The following is an 18,768-nucleotide window of genomic DNA, read 5'->3' as shown; positions in this document are numbered from 1 at the left end:
TTCTGCATAATTCAGTCAGTTACCAATAAGCTGAGCATATAATATAATGCACTTCCCATGCACGGTCAGTCCCATCACTAGGAGTACCATCAGTAGTATCATTTATGCCCTTGAGGCTTTGTGTTCCAGAAAACTAATGAATAGGAACTGCTATCTCCCAGGAAGTGAAGGAGACATTCATCTCAAAAGAAGCAGTGGTTAAATCCACTGGGGTCCACGGATTAACAGCAAAGTGGGAACAGAATGGGTGGGTTTAACGTTTGGTTGTTAGGTCATATTGACCAAGATAGGAGTCATTTATGACAGATCTAGATTTTCAGCATTTTGAGAGGGAATGGAACACAACCGCATAAAAGAAACCCACTGTTTACACAGGCACACAGATCATCCCATTCTTTTTTCACTCACTTCTTTTGCACAATTTGAGCTTTACACATCATATCAGCTAGAGGAGAAATTGATAGAGGATGGTGTTATTAAGACTTATCACTGGATTACAACACATTAGAAATAAGGAGGTGCCCCTAAAGAGAAGAGGGCTGAGGACAAGTCAGACATGCATATGATGGGAAGACTAATGGGATGAAATGATGCTCACTGGGTGACAACAATTTGCAGACACTGACATACACACTCTCATATGGTAATTCCATGGTGCAGTGTCTATATTAACATACACACTCTCATATGGTAATTCCATGGTGCAGTGTCTATACTGACATACACACTCTCATATGGTAATTCCATGGTGCAGTGTCTATACTGACATACACACTCTCATATGGTAATTCCATGGTGCAGTGTCTACACTGACATACACACTCTCATCTGGTAATTCCATGGTGCAATGTCTATTTCACTGATGAGGAAATGGATGCCCAGCAATTAGAGGACTTGTCTAAGAGATATAGCAGAAGTCTCATCTCACCCACCTATTAGTTCTGTAAATTCTGGATTGCTTCACAAATGGGTTTAAGCAGTGTTTTACAGAGGGTTCAGTGGAACTCCATCTCTAAGGGATGTTCTCTGGGATGACAAACCATGACTGCTTGAGAATAAGAACTTGCTACATAATATCTGGCTCTTACTAATGTTTGTTGAACTAACCAAACCTTGAGTGAGAACTGAGTAACAGAATTAGTGTTATACTCAAGGCTCTTGATTATCAACCCCAGAACCTACCCATTTCTAGATTATACCAACTTCCTATATCTCCCTTCCCCCTTCTTTTTCACCCTTCCTTCCGAGTTCCTCTCTCCCTCTCTCCCTTCTTTTCTTCCACAAATATTTATTGAATGGCCACAACATGTTGGGTAGTTTTCTATGTGCTAGAGATAAGATAATGAGCCAAAATACAGAGATCCAGTTTCATGCAATTTACATTTTTGTGAGGAAACTTACATTTTAATGAGCAAAAAACCCAAAGATATAGCTCTCATGAAACTGACATTTTTTGTAAGTTAATACATAACTCACATTATTTATATAAGAAAAATGGGTCATGGGTCTTCAATCATGGGTTAAGAAAGACTGGGATGGAGAATCAAGCTCAGGGATGGAGAATCAAGCTCAGGGACAGCTGGAGAAGCTAACTAATTAGGCACTATCTGAGAAATGAGTAGGAGTTATCTCAGGAATCTTGGAATGATGGGAAGGCTAATTTTTAAAAAATAGAACAGCATATAGAAAGGCTCTGTGGCTAGAGTGAAGCATGACACATTTGAGAAAGTGAAAGAAAACCAATGTGGTTAGAGTCCAGAGAGCAAGAAAGAGCCAAAACACACTGGATAGTCTATGTGGGGGCCTAATTAATGCTTTTGAACTGTGGCATTGGAGAAGACTCTTGAGAGTCCCTTGGACTGCAAGGAGATCCAACCAGTCCATCCTAAAGGAGATGAGTCCTGGGTGTTCATTGGAAGGACTGATGTTGAAGGTGAAACTCCAATACTTTGGCCACCTGATGCAAACAGCTGACTTATTTGTAAAGACCCTGATGCTGGGAAAGATTGAAGGCAGGAGAGGAAGGGGACGGCAGAGGATGAGATGGTTGGATGGCATCACCGACTCAATGGACATGAGTTTGAGTAAACTCCAGGAGTTGGTGATGGACAGGGAGGTCTGGAGTGCTGTAGTCCATGGGGTCGCAAAGAGTCGGACATGACTGAATGACTGAACTGAATTGAACTGATGGGCTGTGATATGGTTATTAAATAAGAGATGAGTTGATTGGATTTGAATATCAAAATCATCACTCTGTATAAGAGAGCTCTGTACTTTCTGCACAATTTTTGTTTTTAATAAATCTAAAACTTCTCTAAAGAATAAACTTTATTTAAAAATATCACTCTGGCTACACTGTATGGGATAAAACAGAATGACAGGAAGAGTGGAGTCTCCTAGCTCTCCTCTGAGTGAGCTAGGAGAAAATTAGAGATCTGTGAGACATAGATGAACAGACACAGAACCCAAGGTCCCTCTTCCATGAAAAGGTTAAGCAGACAAGGAGGAACAGGCAGTGGTGACTGAGAAGACAAGGGCAGTGAAGTAGGAAGAAAACCAGGAAAGTGTGTCCCTGAAGCCAAGTGAAGAATGTGTGTCAAGAAAGAAGTGGTGATTGATTATGTCAAGTGGTCTTATCAGCAATTATTATTATGAGACCTGAAACTCATAATTGTTGCTTTTAAGAAAATTAGAGCCCTGTTAATGACAATAATAAGAAAAAGTCAAGTGAAGTGGGTTGGGGGACAAATGGATTGGGCCAAAGACAGGAACTGGAGAGAGTGTAGTAAAGAATATAGAGCAGTTTTATTGAAAAAGAAACAAAATATATGATGTAGTGGGAGGAGTGTGGCCAAGAGGTTTTTTTGTTTAATCAGAGGACTAATAACATGATTGTATGCTCATATGTTTAAAGCTTTAGTATGCATAAGATTAATTTGCTTTTTTAAATAAAAATGCCAGTTCCCAGGCTACCCCTGTGAGCCATGGGACAATCTCAATTTAGAAGACAAAGTTACATAACAAGATGCAAACAGTACAATCAGGAGATTAAGAGAGGCTCCTGAAAAGGTGGGAGTGGGTGGAATTCAATGACAGATGCTAGATTGGATTTAGGGAGGAAAAGAGACCAGTGCTCTGTTGTAACAGAGGGGAAGAAGATCAAATGGCAGATGTAAGCAGTTTTGTATATTTGGTATCAGGAAATTGAGGTAATTTCCATAAAATTAAGTTGGCAATAAGTTTCTCTGTGGGAGGGAGAGGCTAAAGAAAAATAAAATAAAATAAATCATCTCTTCAAATGAGATTTGATTTGCACCAGTTATAGCCATATGGGAATGAGTTGTCATTCAAGCAAAGAACCCATTATGACAAATCAGAGCCCCTGCATTAGAGCCAAAGAGCCCTGAAGCACAGATCCGTCATTATCTCCCCTGTGATTCCTGTAAGCCAGTGACACATCAGAAACAGTGAGTCATGAGAAAGACAACGTGATTGGTGCTGGAGAAGTGAACCCTACCTCGTGGCATGCCCCTGCACTAATCATTTTCCAGAAGCCTTAATTGCCTGCCTTGATACTCTTTGCTCCTCTACACCCTGAGTGACAAGTTAGTAATTCACTGTGGAAGGCTTGCACAACCAGATGAGATCTATCAATGGTTTCTTTGGCTTTCTCCCCTGACTAGACACATCACAGGAGTACTTAATGCATTCGTGTACCACTTTTGGAAAGGAGTTTGCTCCTAAATAAAATTGAGCCCGGACTTTAAAAAAAAAGCCCAAAGACACTGACTACTAACAATGACACAAGGCTCCATGCCTGGTCGATTTCCTTTAGGCAAAGTGATAAGAGCAAAGGACAACAACAAAAACAAACCATGGAACAAAATTAAGACGTTTAAATCCAAGGACGATTTGCAGGAAAGACTAGCTAGATATAAAATGTCAGGGCTTTCTCTGGGCAGCCTCCATTTCTATTTCACATGTAGTTTTGTTCATACTTTGGCTGGTAAATCACTCAGGTTTTCCAACCTTTATGAAAGAGATGAGTGGAATTCTGAATTGTGGCTTGGTGTACAAATAGCAAGGTTTGAATTTGCGCTTATTTCCTTGAAGAATATGGCTCAAATAGCAAGTAGTAAATGTGAGAAAGAGTTTGCCCCATAAAAAGTGAGGCCTCTGGAAGAACAGTAATATCTCACCTTTTTTACTTTGTCATGATGTGAATTGTGCTCTTCCAAAATACAGATGTTGGAGATCTAACCTCTAGTACCTCAGAATCTGACCCTATTTGGAAAGAGGGTTTTAAAGAGGTTTTTAAGTTAAAACTAGATCATTAGGGTAGGCTCTAAGCCAGTGTTGTGCTGTGCCTAGTTGCTTAGTCCTGTTAGACTCTTTGCGACCTCATGGGCTATAGCTCACGAGGCTCCTCTGTCCATTGAATTCTCCAAGGAAGAGTACTGGAGTGGACTTCGATGTACTCCAGGGGATCTTCCAAACCCAGGGATGGAACCCAGGTCTCCTGAATTGCAGGAGATTCCTTACCATCTGAGCCACCAGGGAATCCCAACCCAACATTACTGGTGTCCTTACAGAAAGAAAAATTAGGACACAGACATACACGGAGGGAAGTGTGTGAAGACAGGGAAAAGGCAGCCATCTACAAGGCAAACAGAGAGCTCTCAGAAGAAATCAATCTTACTGACACCTTGATCTTGGACTTTTAGCCTCCAGACTGTGAGAAAATAAATCTCTGCTGTTTAAGCCTCCCAGTCTGTGGTCCTTTGTAATGGCAGCCCTAAGCAGAATAATAGAATAATAAGCACTCTTTCTACTCCTCCGTATTTGTTGTCACAGATACACAAACATGTAGTTTAAAACTACTGCTGGGCTTCCCATGCTCAGTGGTAAAGAATCTGCCTGCAATGCAGGAGACATGGGAGATACAGGTTTGATCCCTGGGTCAGGAAGATCCCCTGGTGGAGGATATGGCAGCCCACTCAAGTATCCTTGCCTGGAGAATCCCATGGACAGAGGAGCCTGGTGGGCTACAGTCCATGGGGTCGCAAAGAGTCATGCGCGACTAAGCGACTTAGCAGGCACAAGCATGCATGCACGCCTGTCTGACAGGGAGGTCCGATACCTTCTCTTCCTACCCTGGCCTCCAGGGAGGCCTTCACAGCTTTCTTTGCTCACCTCGTCTTCTCCCCTATGCATCTCTTCTTCTAGGTCCTAGGTTTTTTTCGACTCTCAAATATCTAAAGCAAAGAGCTTTGTAGTTACCAAACTATTTAGCAAATCACCTGGAATAAATAGGGGTTTTATAACTCCTAGGTGGCTACTTCAAGTTACTAGTTTTCTTATTTAGGGTGGAGGGATTTTGGCAGGTAGGACCACACGTTTCTGCTGCATCAGGATCTCTCCAGACTTCCATCTGGGCCTTTCTAGGTCTCAGGTCATGGGCTGTGAAGACGGACAATTCTCAAGAAAGGAGGCATTTGAAAAACAGACAGGGCCAAGGAACCCACAAGTCAATAGACAAAGATAACAATCTTTTTAAAGTCAGGATGCCACCCGGGCCTCAGGATGCAGATGGTCCTTGAGGTTTCACTTTTGGAAACATTCAAGACCAGTTCAGCTCAGTTTTATACTGAAAATCAGAATGAGAAAAAGAAGAAAAATGAAAATGGCTACCGTGGTTCCATGAGAGTTGGCGCAGGACGTGAAGTCATGCTGGTTCCATCCTTGCTGCCAGCTATTTCCCACCCTAATTATCAGCAGCTGCTCTGCAGCACACTCGTCCTCCTGATATGCTGCATTTTCTGTGAGACATTTCTTTCTCAGTCCCATATCACTTCTAACCTACAGTTGTTCTCACTGACCACTGCCTTATTCAGACACACTCGTTCTCTAGGACACAGCTCAAGGAAGCCCTGCCACAGAAAAAGAGGAGAAATCCTCTTTTCCTCGTAACAGCCACTGATGTTCTTTTAGCTCTGTACTGTCTGTTTTCTGAGCTTGATTGGGTTGCAAAGGCCTTTATGATTATTGGATAAAAAAAGACAGGTGAACACAAACAGCCTTCAAGGACATAACAGGTCACAGAGAACAACGAGGAGGAAGGGATCACATTCATCCCAGCAGATAACTTGTTCATCAACAGCTTCTATCATGGAAGTACTAAATGACAAGACTGGTGTTGAGTAGTTATGACGGACTGAAGGGAGAGGCAATGCAGACTGCTTTTAAAGGTGGAGTTAATGAACTTCTTCAGTCTCCAGTTTCCTAAGGCATAGAGACAAAGAACGATGATGAAATTAAATACCTCAGAGCTGCAAGGCTCTTTTCATTTTAGCTAATCCAATGAAATCCAATGAAATCATTCTCTGAATGATAAAACTGAGGTCTAGTCTATTTAATAATTCAGTGAACATGCATTGAGCGTATACTACAAGTGAAGTAAATCATAAAGAAGAAAACAAATATTGTTTTTTTTTTTTTAACGCATATATTTAAATCTAGAAAAATGGTACAGAAACCTATGTTTCAGGGCTGAAATAGAGACTCAGACAGAGAGACTGGACATATGGAGGAGAAGGGGAGGGTGGAGCAAATTGGGAGAGTAGCGTTGACATATATACACCACCATGTGTAAAATAGATAGCCAGTGGGGAGCTGGAGTGTAATACAGGGAACTCAGCTCGGTGCTCTGTGGTGGCCTAGAGCAGTGGGATGGGGCTGGGGAGGTCCAAGAGGGAGGGGATATATGTATATATACAGCTGATTCACTTTGTTATAAGGCAGAAACTAAAGCAACACTGTAAAGCAATTATACTCCACTTAAAAAATTAAAAATAGTTTTTTTTTTAAAGTATCACATCTGATGGAGAAGGAAGAGACTACAGATAACACAAGAAACATGAGCCACATGGAGAGGAGAAGGAAATGCAGAGTACACTAACTCTGAAATCCCTAACCGCATTTCTTCATTCGTCGTCTTTTTTTTTTCCTAACTCTTGGACACCTGGCTCTGTGGGAGCTAGTGTGTGTGTGCTCAGGTGCTCGGTCGTGTCCGACTTTTTGTGACCCCCAAGGACTGCAGCCTGCCAGGCTCCTCTGTCCTTGGGATTTCCCAGGCAAGAAGAGTGGAAGGGGTTGCCATTTCCTTCTCCAGGGGATTTTCCTAACCCAGGGATCAAATCCGTGTATCTTTGTAGCTCCTGCATTGCAGACAGGTTCTTTACCACTGAGCCACCTGGGAAGCTGTAAAATAAATCTATTCATACTCTCATTAGTATAAGAAAGCTGCAGCATGTGGTGGTTTTGTGGGCTCAGATGAGTATGAAGCCCAGTTGTAGCATTTATTAGGAATGAGCATTTGTACCACTGTTGAGCAGTGAGGGGATGACATCTATTACAATTGTATTTATATTAAATGAACTGTTGTATTTAAAACCTGACATACATGAGTACAGGGACTGATTCATAATTCAGTAAACATAAGCTCTAGAAATTATGGGAGTGTTTCTCACACTGACGTTAAAGGGAAACTGGTGGGATAGCGGTAGAGATATGCTCATAAATGACAGGTGGGGTGAAAACCAACAGGGCCCTGTGGGGCTTCCAGGCACAGAGATCTTTTTTGTCCTTCATTTCTTATAGGCAAGGTTCTAGCCTTCACAACCTTCCTTGAATTCCAAAGGGCAAATTAAAATAATCAAACAAGCCCTTGCTAATCAAGGGAGGAACAGCCAAGAAACCATCTAAGGCAAGATTAAACAAACCAGAGAGGCTCATCAAGATTAGGAGACCCTTGTTCAGAGCCCTAAAATATGACCAAAGCCTTTGCAGCCCTATGGACTGCAGTATGCCAGGCTTCCCTGTCCTTCACCATCCCCTGGAGCTTATTCAAACCCATGTCCGTTGAGTCAATGATGCCATCCAACCATCTCATCCTCTGCTGTCCTCCTGCCTTCAATCTTTCCCAGCATCAGGGTCCTTGACAATGAGTTGGCTCTTCGCATCAGGTGACCAAAGTACTGGAGCTTCTGTTTCAGCATTAGTCATTCTAATAAATATTTAGGATTGATTTCTTCTAGGATTGACAAGGGCTTTCCTGATAACTCAGTTGGTAAAGAATCTGTGTGCAATGCAGGAAACATTGGTTCAATTCCTGGGCTGGGAAGACCCTCTGGAGAAGGGATAGGCTACCCACTCCAGTATTCTTGCCTAGAGAATCCCCAAGAACAAAGGAGCCTGGTGGGCTATAGGCCATGGGTTGCAAAGAGTTGGACACAACTGAGCGACTAAGCACAGCACACACACTTAGAGCTTTAAGATGCTAATGTACATTGTGAAGAGGAGGGTTTAGGAGAAACATCAAGTTTATTTCATCTTTCAAGGGATGCTTCCATCTCAGAATACTAGTGAATATCACCCCGAATGTGTGTGGGCTGAACAAAGTATGGGGAATGTTTTTCATGTTAGGCACATCCACCCAATCTCCTATTAATGGTATTCATTGCTTCAAAAGCATATTACAGATTTCAGCTCTGGTCAGATCGTAGAGTTCTGAAGGACCTAAGACAGAATTTAAAGTGAGAATTTCAGTTTGGTCACTAAAACATTTTAGATTCATCATGATTGGTGGGGGGAGAAAAAAAGACATTATTCCAAGACGGAGCTTCTAAATAAAAATATTGGCAAAAAGCTCCCGAATCATGATGTTGAAGCAGTGGCTAATGCCATGGCCTGGGGAGACAGGCTGTCTCAGAGTTCTAATTTTGGCTCTGGTGGCACCAGTGGGGATTAGTGATTTATAATAGTATCTTCCTGCTCCTTTTCATAGGTTTGCTGTTTTTAATCTAGTACAAGAGTTAGCTAGTTATGGCCCATGGGCCAAATCTGGCTTACTGTCTACATTTTTAACTGATTAGAGAACAAAAATCCAAAGAAGATAACACTTCTTGATATTTGAAAGTTATATAAAATCCAAATTTTGGTATGAACAGGTGTCCTTTGCTTTGCAAGGCAAATTCTTAACCACTGGACCACCAGGGAAGCCCAATCAAGTTTTGTTGGAACACAGCCATATATCATTTGTTTATGCTACAATGGCAGAGTTGAATGGTTATAACAGAGACTTTATGGCCAGCAAAGCCTAAAATACTTGCTTTCTTGTTCTTTCTGGAAAATGTTTTCTGACCCTTGAAGTAGGATATAAAATGAATGAAGGAATTAAATGTGAGTAGGTCAACATGTCTACAAACACTGTCAGACATCCTCCTCATATGGACACTTCTCATAAGTGGATCTTAAGATCGGTTTATAAAGTGCTCCAAATGTCTTTTGGTTGACAGGGGAGTAGCTGGAATCTCAAGAAATTACAAACATTTAAAAATGCCCCTTGTGTTATTTTAATGGCCTCTTTTAAATGTATATTTTAAAGCATTCTAAGTAGGAAGGGAATTTTGAAGCAAACATCTCAAATACATTTTTTTAATAGAAGAATAGACAGTAGTTAAAGCATGCTGATTTTCAATGCATTTATTTAAGTCATGTTCAGAACTACTTGTGTATACAGAAATATGTTTTCATACCATAAACAGTTCCTACTCACATTCTTAAAATGATTTGCACACATTAACCAAGCAAAGGGAAAAAAAATACAAGCTTCAGGGCTGCCTACAGACTTAGACAGACAAAAAAAGAGATTGTCATATTTGCCTTTGGGTAACAAATTTAATTACATGGATTTCAACTTACAGTACTCACACAAAAGGGATAAAATAAAGGGAGTGTTGTAAATTAAATGCCTTAGCAGCATATTTAACCAGTAATCAAGAAAATAACCAATTTCTATACTAAAATACTATTAAAATATTTCCACATTTTCATATAAAGTAGATGCCAAATACTGGTTTACATTTAGAATGATGGCAAATTAATTTATCCAATAGCATTATTTGATCACCCTAGCAGGAGTTGCAAAACAGACATGGATGAAAAACTTTCCTCACTGATGTCACATAATTATCTCAAAAACTCAAAAAACCGGCTACACTTTTTTCTTTCTCAGAGACACCCATGGATATCTCTCAGAATTATCTATTTCTCAGATGGCCATAGCACAGCTATACAGCACAGCTGCACGGACCGCCTAAATAGCTCACATTTTGGTAAATTAAAAATTTTATAGCCTCCAGAGCCATGAAACGTTCTATCTAGAAAGTTTCTTTTTTTTGGTAAATATATAAAATAGGTCTGTAGAGCTATACGATCATAGAACCAGGGTGGGAAAAACTCACAAGTGAATCAGGGTGGTAAAAGTGAAACACTGATACTACCCCACATTTGTACCCTACATAGTTACAAATAATAGGAAAAAAATTGTCATGTTTATGCAATACGTGTTTAGATGAAATAGATGATGTATAGAACATAGAGACAAATACCTAAATATAGAGACAGAGATAAAGACCAATAACATCTCAGGTCCCTATATTTAAGGTACAGCTCTAAAGCTGGAATCCACATTGGGTTTCAGGGACTCTCTGAAGCCCCCTAAAGTGTTTGCAATTGTGGTAGGTAAACACTTTTTTTTTTTTTTTAAGCAAGAAGATCCATAATTCATTTATTGGACTCTCTAGGCATCCATGTTTTCTAACTTTTCAGTTAGCCCTTGAAAATCCTTCTGGAAAAGAGTTAAAATGGAAATATTTTTCCTTAAAATTTACATAAGTAGTATGTAATTATCTAAGGATATTTAGTAATTAGTATATTCCTGGCTAAAGGTGAGATTAAATGACCCCTTCTCCTTTGTTGAAGGATTAATTTCATTTCCAGGCAGACAAAAATCACTTCAAATTACCCTTCAAATTTTCTCTTTTTTTCTTTGTTCCCATAGCTGCCTCTCATCTTTCACCCCACTTTCTCCTGTGTTCACCTCTTCTTTTCTCTTTCTGTGGGAAGGACAAAAGAGGAAAACCTCCAAGTTTTGGTCATTATTGATTTGGAGCACTGGGCTGAGACTGGGCTTTGGAAATCTGCAATATTGGTAATTGCCCTTAAAACTTGCAATGAGTCTCTGCTTGGACAGCACTGTGCAGGTCACTGGACTGATTCCCAATAAAGGAACAGCATTAGGTCTGCTTATCAGTGCCTAGACAGTGAATGATAACTTGGCCAGGGTGTGGAGGGGTCTAGTGAAGAAGTGAGAACAATTTCAGCAGTGTTAGTTCTGTCACGAACAGTATTGAACCCCAGTGTGTAACAATTTTCTGAAGGAAAAAATTACAGGTTCAGAGTTTTCCTTTGATACAGTTATTTATATACATGAAAGAGCACTGCAGACAAGTGTGGTTTTCTTCCCTCTTTTTCATGAGAGTAGAATTGTGGCCTTCTAACTTTAAGTCAACATCTTTACCCAAGATGCTCCTTGGAAGAAAAGCTATGACCAACCTAGACAGTGTATTAAAAAGCCGAGACATCACTTTGCCAACAAAGGTCCGTATAGGTAAAGCTATGGTCTTTCCAGTATCATGTATGGCTATGAGAGCTGGATCATAAAGAAGGCTGAGCACCGAAGAATGGATGCTTTCGAACTGTGGTGCTGGAGAAGGCTCTTGAGAGTCACTTGGACAGCAAGAAGATCAAGCCAGTCAATCCTAAAGGACATCAACCCTGAATATTCACTGGAACGTTTGATGCTGAAGCTGAAGCTCAGAAACTTTGGCTACCTGGTGCAGAGAGTCAACTCGTTGGAAAAGACCTGATGCTGGGAAACACAGGGCAAGAGGAAAAGGGGGTGACAGAGGATGAGATGGTTGGATGGCATCACTGACTCAATGGATTTAAGTTTGAGCAAACTCATGGAGATAGTGAAGGACAGGGAAGCCTGGTGTGCTGCAGTTCATAGGGTTGCAAAGAGTTGGATATGACTTAGCGACTGAACAACGACAACAGAAACACTTTTCTGATAGGCTTATACATAAAAATAGTTGCTGTAAATGAAAAAACCTATTCTTACTTCAAGTGCCCAAATTCTCATCCTTAAGCTAAGAGATACAAGTCTATCCACTTACCTGACTACTAATAAAAAGAGTTCACAAGTTCATTATTTCAAAAACTAGGCCCCAGTCTCTAATACTCTATCTCATATGTTAAGCCAGAATATATATATAAAATCAGTAATAAATTATATATAATATATATATATACACACACACACACACATACACACACACATGCATTTACTAGCTACTGTTGGTTATTTGACCTTGATCAAACTACTTCTCTGTTCCTCAGTTTCTTGATCTGGAAGTGGATATAATAATAGAGTTGAGGATTAAACAATAATGTAGTGAAGGTTAATTGATACATTTAAAAAGTTTGCAATAAAAAAAGAAGGACAAAACAAACCAAAATAAAAAAAGCCTGTAACATGTCTGGGATACAGAAAGCTGGATACAAGTAAAGCTATAGATACTCTAATGGATACTGTGATGCTTTGTCTAGATTCTAGAGGTTGTTATATTGACTGCTGTGGCTCTCAGAGACTCTCATGGAAAATTTCTCCATTGTAATGCAGAACTGCTTCACCTGGGTTTATTTGTCTCATCTCCCCGCAGTGAATGACTTAATTAGCTGACGCCAGGAAACAAAGGCTTGGAAACTCAGGTTAAGGTTAGAGGGACTCTAAGAAGTGTCCAAGCTTCAGAGTTCCCCACAGCATCCACTGAGACCTCAGGTGCTGTGGCGCAGCAGGCCAGCTTCTTCTTCTGCCGGATCCTGCCTTCCTCACATCCTTGGAGATGGAGTATCTCCAGAGAGAACCCCCAGTAAACGTCCCAACATAACTCTTCATCCATGTGTTTATTTGGAATTCAATGTAAGATTATAGGTAGACAAAAAGTTATCGTTCCATTATCCTGAAATTGCTAAGATCTAAATCTGAAGACAAAAGTGCTAAAACCTTAAAACAAAAATCAGTGGAAGTTATGCCTGGCCACTTACCTGTAAGGCTTCCCTGTAGGAGAAAATGCATTTCAGAGAAGGAACCCAAATGCTATCTCCCTGCCCCTGTGTTACCAGAGAAAGACTAGAAAAGAGGAAGTGCCACTTGGATATAACAGTTTTCAAGCCAAACACGGTTTTTTTGAGGAGAAGGGAAAGAATTTCTCTCAACCATCAGAACAAGTCAGGGAAGCACAAGCGAGTAGGTCATCAGTTTTGAAGCTAGATCTGCCACCCAGCTCTTCTCCAAGTTGAAGACTCTCATGAGGCATGAAACCACTGAACTGCTGGGTATGACACTCATGCTTCATGGGGAATGGGGCGAGATGGAAGTACTGAGGGAAGCAGTTTTCATTACCCTTTCTTGGCAGATCAGGATACGTGAGTTTCCGGGTCACCAAATAAGCTCAACGAAAGCAGCTGGCCTTTAAGCCATTTTGTTGCTATGCCACCAGGACCATGCTCAAGGCGGAGGCTCCTACCACACGACGTGCCTTTCCAATTCTAGGAAGATCATATAATCTACACATGCATCAGACGAGAGAGGCAGCATTTGAAGTGGGATGCAATAGCCGTTAGGGTTTCCTAGGTGACGCTAGTGGTACAGAACCTGCCTGCCAATGCAGGAGACCTAAGGGAAGCAGTTTCCATCCCTGAGTCAGGAAGATCCCCAGGAGAAGGAAATGGCAACCCACTCCAGTATTCTTACCTGGAGAATCTCATGGACAGAGGAGCCTGGTGGGCTACAGCCCATAGGGTTGCAGAGTCAGAAATGACTGAAGCAACTTAGCAGGCAAGTAATAGCCAGTCAGTGTTAAGGGGTTATACCACAGCTCTGTAGGAAGATCTCTATCGTCTTCCATCTTTCTCTTGGTATCATTGCCAGAGAGGAAGGCAGAGGAGTAAGAAACAGGATCTGAGGAGCTTCCCTCCACTTCAGGCCCTAGAGCCACAAAGAGGTCTTTGCTGCACCAGGAGGTGCAACGATCCCACACATCAGGAAGTGAGCCTTCAACACAGCCAAGGCAAGTAGTTACTGCCAACAATAAACCCATTTCATATGCTTGAGTTTCCTCCATAAATCTGGTAAATACATACGCTTCGTTTCCTCCATAAACCTGGTAAATATATACACTTCAGTAAGAACTCAGCACCTTGCGTTACACTTCCAGGTGTTAGGGATCCGGTAATGAGAAGAAAGCTGTGGTTCTTTAACTAGATAAAGTACCTACTTTCTCGTCTCTTTTTACCTGTCTCTGAATTACTACTCCTTTTTCTCCCTCTGGCAGAATATTGTTCTAAGCAAAGACATCATCATTCCATCAATTACTCTGTTTATTTTGTTTTAACATCACAAGGGAAACACGCACAGAACATATTTGGAGAAGCAACGAAACCAACTGCGTTTTCTTTCTTCAAGTTCTATACACGAAGGTCTGCCAGCATTCCTTTCTCAACCACATTTCCCCAAAGCTTAGCACTTGGCTATGAAAGTTCACTCCAGCCTACAATTTGGCATGTCTGACAGCAAAGTCTTCAAATTTGCCAATTTGGCTAACGTCTCCTTTTTGAGTAGCAAGCAGATAAATAGGAAACAATTGGAGCAAAATGCTATAAATCACGACATAATTCAGAGAGACAATTCATTTCATGGGATAGTAGTCTATAAGAAATTAACCCTAAATTATGAGTTTCTTTTTTCACATACACTTTTTATAAAAGTCTAAAATCTGCATAGAAATGCAATACAAAACAAATGTAATTAAATACTATACAAAGACCTGAACCTCTTAATTCTGTTGAAAAATCTTTTTTTTCTCTCAGAGTTACACATGACTATTATTTAATTCCACAGGACACTTCAGACTAATGCAAAAACAAAAATGAAACGAAACAAAACTCTGACCTACATAATATATATTGATAAATTATAAAAGTATAACTTTATAGGTGCTGATGGTATATAAATAATATAAATATGCATGTTTTATTTTATATGTATAGATATATGTGTATATATATGTGTGTGTGTGTACACACAATTTTACACACACATTCATACACAAATGTGTGTGTATGTATATAGTGCTAGAATATTTGGCAGAGCCTTCTGGAGGTATTTGCCATTTTTACTGAAAATCATTACAAGCAGGTATGATTAAAGCATTTAATCCTATTCATTGACTGTAACTTGGGTAGTTGGGCTTAAGACATTTGTCCATAAAGACAGAATTGTGCTGGATATGTAAGTATCATTTGCAGGATGAATTTTCAGAAGTGGTGATCGAGAGAATTCCACAGAGAAAGCCAGTGTAGAATAAGTATGTGTTATGAGGATCTGCAGACAGGCAGTCCTGCAGAAGATTCTATATAAGACATGGATCACATTTCTCCACTCCTTCCCGTCTCCTGCATTTTCTGACAAATGAAAACACTCTTGCAGCTTTCCAGATTCCCCACATCAAACTGTCACACAATTGGAATAATTAGAAAATAGTATCTTGTTATTCTAACTTACAAAGATAAACCAAATGCCCTGCTATCTTTAAGCAATCTTGATTTTTGCAAAAACTGGTTAAAATCACGTGATACTGATCCTTCCATTCCAATACACGTACGGAGGCATTTGCCTGGGAATTCCATCCTAATGTAGGGACATACCCAAGAGTTCTTATGACCACGACTAATGGCACAAACTCTGGATTCCCAATGCAGCCATAGTGTTTTTTCAGCTCTTTCTTTAAAGAAGCATTTGGCACAAGTCTCTTGTTACTGCCAAAGATGATTCAGAATTATTAAACCTAATTTAGAAGCTACTACATATTGCATTAATTATTCAGGAAGCATCTTTTCAAATGAGCTATGGGCATAGTATGTTTATTTCCATAACTACTGCAGCCACCCTGAACTTCCCTGAAAAAATTACTTTTTTGAAATGACAGCTTTCAGATTCCACACCACACAGTCTTAAACTCCTTAAGCTTTGCTCATTAGAAGCCATTCTGTCTTATGTGTTGTGCATGAAACACATACCCTAGAATTGCAACCTTGGAAAGGAGGTTTTGTGACTTTCTGGGTTTGAAGACACAGCTCTTTCTAGAACAGTGTATGTGAGAACATCTTCACCAAAAAGTGCAATCTCTACACAAATGGGAGACTGCATGAGAAAGTAGACCTTTAGTATTATCGGAGATGAAGAATCAAAGCTGCCAGTTTAATACCATGCTCATTTCAACGCTAACAGGCCTAATGTTTGAGAATAAATAGTGAAATTTCCTCTACTGATACTTCAAAGACTTTGCAACATCTGGAATTTGGTTCCATATAGGGTATTCCACTAAGAAGTAAGTATAACAAGATTTTAATAGAGCAAACAAGATTCAGGTTTCTTACAATATGTTTTCCCTGAGGGGAAACAAATAACACAATGCATCTGACTAACCTTTCTGCACTTGAGCTGCATTAATTAACATTTAGTCATGGATTCCACTGTGAGCCAGATGAACTCAGAGCTACAGCTGTTTTCACTGAGGGAGGAAAATATGCTTTTGCATTTTAGATTCCCAGCATTTACAAATCTGGGGAAAGTGTTTTACTGACTGCCTCTGCACCAGCATTATTGATATGCATTATATATTATTCACACAAATAAATTCACACTCACCCTAAGCTGTGATGAAATCCATGTTAATATTGCATCAACTGGGTCAGTCAGAACCAAAGATATAAAAACCACATTCCTAACTCCCTTTTTCTTATAGCAAGAGTTAAAGAAGGGCTAAGGAACTGACCAAGGAAGTAGATCATGACCTTGAAGAAAGTGTTGCTGGTGACTCAAAGACTTAAGTGCAGATGAGGTATTCTGAGAGGGGTGGATGCAAATGACTAAAAGAAAAAAAATAAAAAAGTGAACAGATGTTGAAGACTGAAGACATGGAACTCCAGGATCTGATCACTTGGCAGAGATGTCCTCAAATGCTCTAAGCCAAACATGTGGAAGTAGTTGGTTGTGAGCAAACCTGGTGTGACTGATCCTTTGTCAGTCACTGAAGGACGGCTTTTGTTCTGTTGTGATTTTATAGCCAAGGCTCCTTAAAGATGAAATTTCGTGAGGGAACCTGACGGTGAATCAGCTGGGCAAGGCATTCTACCTGGAGCACCTGGTCAAATCCTATACGGCAAGAGAACTGCAGAGTCAGCTTTGCCCCAGTAGTCCCCATAGGAAGGCCGTATCATGCCTTCTGGTCCGCTCTGCAGTCTCACGGACAAATGGAAATCCAGTAGTCATGTGGGTAAATGCATGTGCGTAGGTGTGTTCATTTGTACCAGTGTACAAACCTGGAATCATTAGTCTCTGTGTGAATACCAACCAAATTTGACACTTGCCTCTTCAAATGAATGTTCATAGCCATGACTTGAGAAGAATAAAGGCTGTCTGACCTGTCTTTACCAACATGGAACAGCAATTCTTGAATCAAAGCAGAAAAATACCTTACCTGGAACTACTTCAAAAAGAAACTTCCCTGGGCTCTCTTCATTGCAGGGATGTTCAAGCACTTTATTTCCAGGCAAGAAAATTGTACCCTGTGAACACAAATGCCCTAAATATCAACATCATCAGATGGCAAATATCATCATCAACAGTGAACATCTAAGGTGTGTCTGTAACCCAGTATTTAGTGATATGCCTCTGACTCATTTATATTCCCAGCTAATCAAAAATCATATAACAGCATCATATACATTCAACATTTAACAAATATTTGTTGAGCACCTCATAGATACAAAACACTGTGTGAGGTGCTGAGTACTTTTTTTTTGTAAATTTATTTTAATAGGAGATTAATTACTTTACAATATTGTAGTGATACATTCACATGAATCAGCCATGGATGTACATGTGTTCCCCATCCTTAACCCCCTCCCACTTCCCCCCTCATCCCTCAGGGTCATTTCAATGCATCAGCCCTGAGTGCCCTGTCTCATGCATCGAACCTGGACTGGCAATCTATTTCACATATGATAATACATATGTTTCAATGCTATTCTCTCAAATGATCCCACCCTCACCTTCTCCCACAGACTCCAAAAGTCTGTTCTTTACATCTGTATCTCTTTTGCTATCTCACACATATTGTCATTGTTACCATCTTTCTAAATTCCATATATATGTGTTATTATACTGTAGTGGTGTTTTTCTTTCTGACTTACTTCGCTCTGTATAATAGGCTCCAGTTTCATCCACCTCAGTAGGACTGATTCAAATGCATTCTTTTTAATGGCTAAGTAATATTCCACTGTGTGTATGTACTACAGTGGAGATTCCTTAAAAAACTGGAAATAGAACTGCCATACGACCCAGCAATTCCACTGCTGGGCATACACACTGAGGAAACCAGAATTGAAAGAGACACGTGTACCCCAATGTTCATTGCAGCACTGTTTACAATAGCCAGGACATGGAAGCAACCTAGATGTCCATCAGCAGATGAATGGATAAGAGAGCTGTGGTGCTCTTTTAAGCATCAATTTATTTAATGTATTCTGTGTGCCAAAACCTTTTACTGAGCATTCAACCAGCATAATATTATTTGTTAGAAAAATCTTACAAGGTAGGTATTATATATCCCCATTTTATAGCTGCAGAAACCAAGGCAGAGGGATTCAATAATACAGCCAATGCTCCCATAGCCTTCTCTTCATTATCTTCTCTCTTTTCTGTTAAATTTTGTTTTCTTTTTTTTTTTTATTTTTTAA

The 18,768-nt window shown here is 40.1% G+C and overlaps 1 protein-coding gene across 4 annotated transcripts in view; it reads right to left on the bottom strand.

Annotated features, from left to right (window-relative positions):
• The window catches only part of ARHGAP24 (Rho GTPase activating protein 24), a 914,624-nt gene that overhangs the window by 290,626 nt on the left and 605,230 nt on the right, over window positions 1–18,768 (bottom strand). For all 4 annotated transcript variants that reach the window (XM_061420700.1, XM_061420698.1, XM_061420701.1 and 1 more), the window contains one exon: window positions 17,508–17,595. In XM_061420700.1, coding sequence (XP_061276684.1) covers window positions 17,508–17,595 — 88 coding nt within the window. The remainder of the gene's footprint in view (window positions 1–17,507; window positions 17,596–18,768) is intronic.

This window comes from Bos javanicus, chromosome 6 (assembly GCF_032452875.1).
Source record: "Bos javanicus breed banteng chromosome 6, ARS-OSU_banteng_1.0, whole genome shotgun sequence".
NCBI lineage: Eukaryota > Metazoa > Chordata > Mammalia > Artiodactyla > Bovidae > Bos > Bos javanicus.
This window is presented reverse-complemented; position numbering and strand designations above follow the sequence as displayed.